The 10000-nt window shown below is 55.4% G+C and overlaps 1 protein-coding gene across 1 annotated transcript in view; it reads right to left on the bottom strand.

Annotated features, from left to right (window-relative positions):
• The window catches only part of LOC132385615 (junction plakoglobin-like), a gene marked incomplete at its 5' end in the record, with an annotated part of 68186 nt that overhangs the window by 42168 nt on the left and 16018 nt on the right, over positions 1-10000 (bottom strand). Inside the window, 2 exon segments of the mRNA XM_059957789.1 lie at positions 621-724; positions 5081-5225. Of these exon segments, the coding sequence (XP_059813772.1) occupies positions 621-724; positions 5081-5225 (249 nt within the window).

The raw sequence follows: 10000 nt of genomic DNA, 5'->3' as shown, positions 1-10000 counted from the left end.
TGAACCTGGTGGTGTGGGTCCTGAGGCTCCTGTACCTCCTTCCTGATGGTTGAGGGGTAATAACTGTTCCTGAACCTGGTGGTGTGGGTCCTGACGCTCCTGGTCCTCCTTCCTGATGGTTGAGGGGTAATAACTGTCCCTGAACCTGGTGGTGTGGGTCCTGAGGCTCCTGTACCTCCTTCCTAATGGTTGAGGGGTAATAACTGTTCCTGAACCTGGTGATGTGGGTCCTGAGGCTCCTGTACCTCCTTCCTGATGGTTGAGGGGTAATAACTGTTTCTGAACCTGGTGGTGTGGGTCCTGAGGCTCCTGTTCCTCCTTCCTGATGGCAGACTGGGTGGTGGGAGGTCACCGATGATGGAGGCTGCTTTCCTGTGACTGAGCTGCCTGTCGGTGGCTCAATGTGGGAGGGGTTTGCCTGTGATGGGCGGGTCTGCAGCCACCATCTCCTGCAATCCGAGGTCAAATAGCTGCATGCAAGGCCCCGGCACAGCCTCAGGCAGGGGTTCCCCAACCTGGGGCCCACGGTGATCGGCACCCGTCCACGGCATTTAAAAAAAAATCCCACGTTGGGTTCCTCTGTTCTCGGTGCTGGGAGGGCGTCACTGGTGGGTGCTCACCTGCTTCGTTCCTGCATCAGAGAGGTTCCTCAGCGTCCACAGGCAGTTCTGCACCAGCCTGGGGCTCGAGTTGTTCAGGTGGAACCCCAGGGCCTGCATTCCACCTGCCCAACAAGACAACGTCACATTACCTCCTCTTTATCCAGGGATGCGGGACCCAACGCGCCCGCCCCGCCCCGGTTACACCCACCTGGACCAGTTAACCCGCTGGCCCCCACGTCGCTGGAACAGTGGGCGATGGTAGAGGATTCAGGTCGATGACCTGCAGCTGGACTGGGTCGGTGCCCGGCGAAGCAAGTGGTCAGGACACTGAAGTTCAAGAGCTGCGGGGTAATGTTGCAGCTCTGTAAAACCCTGGCTCGACCACACTTGGAATATAGTGTTCAGTTCTGGTCATCTCATTATAGTAAAGGAGTGGAAGCTTCAGAGAGAGTACAGAGCAGATTCACCAGGATGCTGTCTGGATTAGAGAGGGTGCTGAGGAGATTCACCAGGACGCTGCCTGGATTAGAGAGGGTGCAGAGCAGATTCACCAGGATGTTGCCTGGATTAGAGAGGGTGCAGAGGAGATTCACCAGGATGCTGCCTGGATTAGAGAGGGTGCAGGGGAGATTCACCAGGATGCTGCCTGGATTGGAGAGGGTGCAGAGGAGATTCACCGGGATGCTGCCTGGATTAGAGAGGGTGCAGAGGAGATTCACCAGGAATGTGTCTGGATTAGAGAGGGTGCAGAGGAGATCCACCAGGATGCTGCCTGGATTAGAGAGGGTGCAGAGGAGATTCACCAGGATGCTGCCTGGATTAGAGAGGGTGCAGAGGAGATTCACCAGGATGCTGCCTGGATTAGAGAGGGTGCAGAGGAGATTCACCAGGATGCTGTGTGGATTACAGAGGGTGCAGTGGAGATTCACCAGGATGCTGCCTGGATTGGAGAGGGTGCAGAGGAGATTCACCGGGATGCTGCCTGGATTAGAGAGGGTGCAGAGGAGATTCACCAGGATGCTGCCTGGATTAGAGAGGGTGCAGAGGAGATTCACCAGGATGCTGTCTGGATTAGAGAGGGTGCAGAGGAGATTCACCAGGATGCTGCCTTGATTAGAGAGGGTGCAGAGGAGATTCACCAGGACGCTGCCTGGATTAGAGAGGGTGCAGAGGAGATTCACCAGGACGCTGCCTGGATTAGAGAGGGTGCAGAGGAGATTCACCAGGACGCTGCCTGGATTAGAGAGGGTGCAGAGGAGATTTACCAGGATGCTGCCTGGATTAGAGAGGGTGCAGAGGAGATTCACCGGGATGCTGCCTGGATTAGAGAGGGTGCAGAGGAGATTCACCGGGATGCTGTCTGGATTAGAGAGGGTGCAGAGGAGATTCACCGGGATGCTGCCTGGATTAGAGAGGGTGCAGAGGAGATTCACCAGGATGCTGCCTGGATTAGAGAGTGTGCAGAGGAGATTCACCAGGATGCTGCCTGGATTAGAGAGGGAGCAGAGGAGATTCACCAGGATTCTGCCTGGATTAGAGAGGGTGCAGAGGAGATTCACCAGGATGCTGCCTAGATTATAGAGGGTGCAGAGGAGATTCACCAGGGTGCTGCCTGGATTAGAGAGGGTGCAGAGGAGATCCACCAGGATGCTGCCTGGATTAGAGACGGTGCAGAGGAGATTTACCGGGATGCTGCCTGGATTAGAGAGGGTGCAGAGGAGATTCACCAGGATGCTGTGTGGATTACAGAGGGTGCAGAGGAGATTCACCAGGATGCTGCCTGGATTGGAGAGGGTGCAGAGGAGATTCACCGGGATGCTGCCTGGATTAGAGAGGGTGCAGAGGAGATTCACCAGGAATGAGTCTGGATTAGAGAGGGTGCAGAGGAGATCCACCAGGATGCTGCCTGGATTAGAGAGGGTGCAGAGGAGATTCACCAGGATGCTGCCTGGATTAGAGAGGGTGCAGAGGAGATCCACCAGGATGCTGTCTGGATTAGAGAGGGTACAGAGGAGATTCACCAGGATGCTGCCTGGATTAGAGAGGGTGCAGAGGACATTCACCAGGATGCTGCCTGGATTAGAGAGGGTGCAGAGGACATTCACCAGGATGCTGCCTGGATTAGAGACGGTGCAGAGGAGATTCACCTGGATGCTGTCTGGATTAGAGAGGGTGCAGAGGAGATTCACCAGGATGCTGCCTGGATTAGAGAGGGTGCAGAGGAGATTCACCAGGACGCTGCCTGGATTAGAGAGGGTGCAGAGGAGATTCACCAGGACGCTGCCTGGATTAGAGAGGGTGCAGAGGAGATTCACCAGGACGCTGCCTGGATTAGAGAGGGTGCAGAGGAGATTCACCAGGATGCTGCCTGGATTAGAGAGGGTGCAGAGGAGATTCACCGGGATGCTGTCTGGATTAGAGAGGGTGCAGAGGAGATACACCGGGATGCTGCCTGGATTAGAGAGGGTGCAGAGGAGATTCACCAGGATGCTGCCTGGATTAGAGAGGGTGCAGAGGAGATTCACCAGGATGCTGCCTGGATTAGAGAGGGTGCAGAGGAGATTCACCAGGATGCTGCCTGGATTAGAGAGGGTGCAGAGGAGATTCAGCAGGGTGCTGCCTGGATTAGAGAGGGTGCAGAGGAGATTCACCAGGATGCTGACTGGATTAGAGAGGGTGCAGAGGAGATTCAGCAGGGTGCTGCCTGGATTAGAGAGGGTGCAGAGGAGATTCAGCAGGGTGCTGCCTGGATTAGAGAGGGTGCAGAGGAGATTCACCAGGATGCTGACTGGATTAGAGAGGGTGCAGAGGAGATTCACCAGGATGCTGACTGGATTAGAGAGGGTGCAGAGGGAGATTCACCTGGATGCTGCCTGGATTAGAGAGGGTGCAGAGGAGATTCACCAGGATGCTGACTGGATTAGAGAGGGTGCAGAGGGAGATTCACCAGGATGCTGACTGGATTAGTGAGGGTGCAGAGGAGATTCAGCAGGGTGCTGCCTGGATTAGAGAGGGTGCAGAGGAGATTCAGCAGGGTGCTGCCTGGATTAGAGAGGGTGCAGAGGAGATTCACCAGGATGCTGACTGGATTAGAGAGGGTGCAGAGGAGATTCACCAGGATGCTGACTGGATTAGAGAGGGTGCAGAGGAGATTCACCAGGACGCTGCCTGGATTAGAGAGGGTGCAGAGGAGATTCACCAGGATGCTGCCTGGATTAGAGAGGGTGCAGAGGAGATTCAGCAGGATGCTGCCTGGATTAGAGAGGGTGCAGAGGAGATTCACCGGGATGCTGCCTGGATTAGAGAGGGTGCAGAGGAGATTCACCAGGATGCTGACCGGATTAGAGAGGGTGCAGAGGAGATTCACCAGGATGATTCCTGGATTAGAGAGGGTGCAGAGGAGATTCACCAGGATGCTGCCTGGATTAGAGTGGGTGCAGAGGAGATTTACCAGGATGCTGCCTGGATTAGAGAGGGTGCAGAGGAGATTCACCAGGATGCTGCCTGGATTAGAGAGGGTGCAGAGGAGATTCACCAGGATGCTGCCTGGATTAGAGAGGGTGCAGAGGAGATTCACCAGGATGATTCCTGGAATGCGGGGGCTAACACACGAGGAGCGTTTGTCGGCTCGTGGGCTGTGTTCGTTCGAGTACAGAAGAATGAGAGGGGGTCTCACAGAAACATTTCGAGTGTTGACAGGGTTGGACAGGGTAGATGTGCAAAGGCTGTTTCCCTTGGTGGGTGAGTCCAGGACAAGAGGCCACAGTCTTAGAATTAGAGTCTACCCATTTAAAACGGAGATGGAGAGTTTTTTTATCCAGAGGGTCGTGGATTTAGGGAATTCGTTGCCACGTACAGCTGCGCAGGCCCGATCACCGAGGGTGTTTAAGGAGGAGATTGACAGGTATCTGATTAGTCAGGGTATCGAGGGATATGGGGGGGGGGGGGGGGGAAGCCGGAAATTGGAACTAGACGGGAGAATAGTTTAGCTCATGGTGGAGTGGCGGAGCAGACTCGATGGGCCGAATGGCCTGCTTCTGCTCCTTTGTCTTGTGATCATGAGTGACATCAAAGTGGGAGGGGGGGGGGAAGGGAGAAAATGCCCCCACTTCAGCCCCCCCCCCCACCTCATCAGAAGTCCTCAGGAAGATTTAACTTTAAATTCGGAGAGTCTCCAGGGCAGCTAATTTACAAGTTTTGGGCGCCGGGTCCCAGCGGAAGGGAAGGGACTGGGGGAGCCGTCGGGGTTCGGAGTTCAAAGTTCAACTCCGGCATCCTCCGCGAGCACGTCTGTCCGTGGGTTCCCTCCCACAGTCCTGGAGGTGGTTGTAAATTGCCCCATGATTAGGCTGGGTGGGGGGGGGGGGGTTATACAGGCGGGCTGCTGGGCGGTGAGGCTTGTAAGGGCCCGGTTCCTCACCCCTGCCCCCTGAAGACGGTAATAAGTAAACTTCAGTACTGGGGGGCAGCAAAGTTACCTGCTTCCACGATGGCGGGCTTGTTGCTGGGGCAGACGGAGAGGACCTTCAGCACCCGGCTGGTGGTCCAGAGCAGCTTCTCGTAGTTGTAGGTCCTCATGATGTGGACGAGGGCCGCCGGGCCTCCGTTCGCGAGAATGATCAGCTGTGAAACGAGAGGAAGAGGCGCCTCAGTTTGCAGATTTCCGCACCCCCGCTACTACAGCTCGGGGGAAGTAAATGAACTTGCGCCACCGCCATTTTAGATCCCCCCCCCTCCCCACCCCCGGGTGCTTTTAACGGCTCGGGGAGCGAGGGAGAAACTCATTGATGCCTCACCGTCGTTTAAAGTTTAAACAAGGGAGACAGGCCCCTCGAAACTCAGTGAGCGGACATTAAGCAGATTCAATAAGAAGCTGGTGCCTCTCTGAGAAGCTGACAGAGACTCCTGCACGGTTTTGAAGCGCGTGTTCGGTGCAAATACTGAGCCAACGATAAATGAAACGGCGTCAAAGCCCCGCTCCGCCACTGTCATAACACCCCCTTGCCTGTGAGTGGGGACGAGTCACCATGTACCCGTGAGAAGTTTGTGAAAGCTACCACTTGCCGTTTCCTTTCACCGACCCGACTCAAACCATGATTTTAGTCTTGCATTAATTCCACTTACTATCTTCTGAAAAGTGTATTTTAAAATAAAAACACAACCGATTCCAACAGTGTCGGGCTTCTTCCGGGTGCCCCGGTTTCCAGCCGCAATCAAAGACTCCACGGAACACTCCAGCTCAGTACAGGCCCTTCAGCCCTTCATGTTGTGCTGACTCATATTCAAAGATTCAAGATTCAAAAACTTTTGTCATTCTAACCGTAAACCAGCTCTGCAGGGCAGAATGAGACAGCATTTCCCAGGAGCCGTTCAAAACATTTCATCACTACGGGGGTCAGGGTGACGGGACGGTAATCATTCAGACAGGCTACAGCTGATTTCTTTGCAACAGGGATGATTGGGGCAGTTTTGAAGCATCTGGGGACAATGGCTTGACTAAGGGAGATGTTGAAAATGTCTGTCAGGACATCTGCTAATACATCAGCACACTCCTCGAGCGCACGTCCAGGAGTGTTGTCGGGACCTCCCGCTTTTCGTGGGTTAACCCCGGCGAGGGTGCTCCGTGTTTGCTCTGAATCAATGATTGGAGCCGGCTGGTCAGATGGTAAGAAGGGACTGGCTCTCCCCTTTGTTTGATGCTTCGAAGCGTGCAAGGAATTTGTTACGCCCATTAGGAAGAGAGGCGTCGCTGTCATCAGTTTTCTGCCCGACCTCGTAGTCTGTCAGAGCTTTAATTCCCCGCCACATCCGTCTGGTGTCACCTGTGTCACAGAAGTGTCCGTGTATTTTGCCCGCGTAGGCCCTTTTCGCTTTCCTGATCCCGAGTGAAAGCGCAGACCTGGCTGAGCGACGTGCACTCCTGTCCCCCGATCTGTAGGCCGTGTCACGGGCCTTCAGTAGTGAACGCACCTCTGTTGTCATCCATGGCTTTTTATGACCACGTGCGGTTTAGGTTTCCATCACAGTGACATCCTCTGTGCATTTGGATACGCAGTCGATTACTGCCTCGGCATACTCCCCAATGTCTATACGGTCATCATAGGAGACTGCCATATAATCCTTAAAAAAAAAGTACCGAACCCACACTACCCCATAACCCTCTATTTTTCTTTCATCCATGTGCCTGTCCAAGAGGCTCTTAAATACCCCTTATGTTTTAGCCTCCACCACCATCCCTGGCAAGTCATTCCAGGCACTCACAACCCTCTGTGTAAAAAAACTTACCCCTGAAGTCTCCCCTAAACTTCCCTCCCTTAACTTCGTACCTATGCCCTCTGGAGTTGGCTATTGGTGCCCCGGGAAACAGGTACTGACTATCCACCCTATCTATGCCTCTCATAATCTTGTAGACCTCTATCAAGTCCCCTCTCATCCTTCTACGCTCCAAAGAGAAAAGTCCCAGCTCTGCTATCCTTGCTTCATATGACTTGTTCTCCAAACCAGGCAACATCCTGATAAATCTCCTCTGCACCCTCTCCACAGCTTCCACATCCTTCCTATAATGAGGTGACCAGAATTGAACACAATGCTCTAATTGTGGTCTCACCAGAGATTTGTAGAGTTGCAACATGACCTCTCTACTCTTGAACTCAATCCCCCTGTTAATGAAGCCTAGCATCCCATAGGCCTTCTTAACTACCCTATCAACCTGCGCAGCGACCTTGAGGGATGTATGGATTTGAACCCCAAGGTCCCTTTGTTCATCCACACTCTTAAGTAACCGACCATTAACCCTGTACTCAAGTCTTCTGGTTTGTCCTTCCAAATCTCCGTGGCTGGGATATTGATCATCACTGTAGATGGTACCGTGGTGTGGCCACGATCTCTGAGCAGCCGGACGGGGCTGTTCTGCGCTGTGAAGCAGTCATTGTCCTCCGGATTCAGCCATCACTGGCCGTGTCCAGATTCCCAGGGCAGGAAAGCCCTGCTCTGGGAACCACAATGCACCGGGGACTAGGGGCACACCCAACTCGGACAACATGACGGCTGGGGGGGGTGGGGGGGCAACGGAAGTGACTCTCCTCGGTCGAGGAGTTAAACCAGGGCTTTGTTGGACAGTGATAATCTACTCTGCAGGTTGTCAGGGGCGAGGAGGGATTCCTTCAGGCAGAGGGTGGTGAGTCTGTGGAATTCATTGCCACACAGGACAAGCCATCGGTTGTACCTGAAGCAGGTGTGGACAGGTTCTCGATCAGTCAGGGTCTCAAGGACGGCGGGGAGAAGGCAGGAGAACGGGGTTGAGGGGGATAGCACATCAGCCACGATGGAAATGGCGGAGCGGGCTCGACGGGCTGAATGGCCCAACCCTGCCCCTCTCGTCTTGCGGCTCTCCCCTGACCTGCCAAGGCATTTACCCCTCCCAGAAAACAGGTCGCCATCCCATCCCACTGTCGTGCAGGGGAAGGGGGGGGGGGGGGGGGGAACGGCCTCCGCGAGGCTCAAAACGGCCGGCCCAACGGTGCAGCGCCAGCCGCTCGGGTTCAGTCCCGCCGCTACCCGGGAGGAGCTAGTACATTCTCCCCGGGGCCGCGTGGGTTCCCTCCCGCGTTCGAAAGACCACCGGCTTAGTAGGTCAGACAGATGAAGGAAATTACAGTGTCACAGTAGCATTTCAGGAGGACAGACATACAAATTTTAGAAGGGAAGGAAAAGATAAAAAATAAACTATCTCTGACGGGAGGGGGGGGTCATCACCCTCCTCGACTATAGGGTTGACTCATTATTGAGACCGACTGTCGAGGGTAGGAGTGACCTCATTTCGTGCTCTTTGGAGCATGGCAGTTGTCTCAGTCTGTTACTGAAAGTCCTCCTCCGTTCAGCCAAGGTGGCACGCAGAGGGTGAGGAACATTGCCCGGAATCGCCAGGATTTCCCCCCCCCCCCCCGAAGGTCTCCACGGCCTTTCCAAACAGTTCACGGAGCCCGATGGCGTTACCCGTGTTGATGCCGCCGGCCCAGCCCACCGCCGCAGAGATGGTCACGCGGGTGTGACGGGGAAGCCTGGGCTCGCTGGGCCCAAAGGGCCCGTGACCCTAAACCGGGGCTTCACAACCCGGGGACCAGGGACCTCTCCCGTTCATGGTCGGGACCCCCTGCTCCAAATGTATAAAAGTTGTGCGGGGGGAAAGAAAACAGATTATAAGATTCCCCGGTACCAGAGAACGCCACAGCACCGAAACAGGCCCTCTGGCCCAGTTAGTCCGTGCCCACCCGTTAATCCGCCTGGAGCCCTCCCGTCCATTTACCCATCCAAACTTCTCCTAAATGCCCTAACTGGGCCAGCCACTTGCGTTGGCAGATCATTTCCTCCCCGAGAGTGATGCCAACTCCCCCTCACGGCTCCCCGCGAGTGTTTCACCTTTCACCCTGAACCCATGACCTCCAGTTAAGGTTTCTCCCTCTCTCGCGTCTACCCTATCTCTGCCGCTTATCATTCTGGTGTCAGAACGGTCGCTGTGACGCGTCCAGTGCGATAGTGTGGTGGGCAGTGCTTGTCGCTCTCATTTTCAGCTCCCACCGCCGGCCGGCGGTCTGGGGAAAAGGAGAGCTGAACGCGTAGGCCTCTCCCTGTCAGGACACGGCCCCTCCGACAGCAAGCCTCGCGCCGCGCCTCCTCGCCGGCGACACACACGGGAACTCAACTCCTCTCGGACTCGGGGTGAGCGGCAGAGGACAGGGAGGAGGTCCGGCCCCCGCGCGACGTCGCGCGCAGGCCCACCGGTGTGTGGGCACGCCCCGGTGCCCGTGGACCAGATGCCCCAGCCGAGGGTAAGTAGCCCCACTGCCCTCGGAGAGACGAAGCCTACGGGAGAGAACCCGGACGGCAACTCCGGAGCGGAGCACCAGTGGAGGTCATTGACCATCCTCCCGGCAGCTCCTGCGGCCGAGCCAGTGCCAAATGTATCGCTTCATCAGCTTTCCTTTGGACTCCACCGGTGAGGCCGAGAGAGGGATCTTGACCAACTGGGCAACTCAGGATCTCCAGACCTTCCACCCAGGCTCGACCATCGTCACCCACTGTCCTGCCAGACAGGCGGAGGCCAACCACCACAATAATAATTCTGTGCACCCCTATCAAATCTCCTCTCGTTCTCCTGCGCTCCAGGGAATAAGGTCCAGACCTATCCAATCTTTCCCAATAACTCCAGCCCTGACGAGTCATCTTTCAACTTTCCGCACGCGTGGTCAAAAATCCGGCCGAATTTTTGGTCTGTGTTTGGGCCCCAGGTAACTGGGCCTCGGGCTTCCAGTTTTTTTTTTAAATCTCCCTTCCCTGATAGCTCCTCACACTTCCCACTCGCTTCGCTTCGATAGAACTGTACAGAAAATAGGCCTTCA

The sequence above is a fragment of the Hypanus sabinus genome, assembly GCF_030144855.1.
Source record: "Hypanus sabinus isolate sHypSab1 chromosome X1 unlocalized genomic scaffold, sHypSab1.hap1 SUPER_X1_unloc_17, whole genome shotgun sequence".
In the NCBI taxonomy this organism is placed as follows: Eukaryota; Metazoa; Chordata; class Chondrichthyes; order Myliobatiformes; family Dasyatidae; genus Hypanus; species Hypanus sabinus.
Note: the sequence above shows the minus strand (reverse complement) of the source record. Positions and strands in the feature narration are given on the sequence as shown.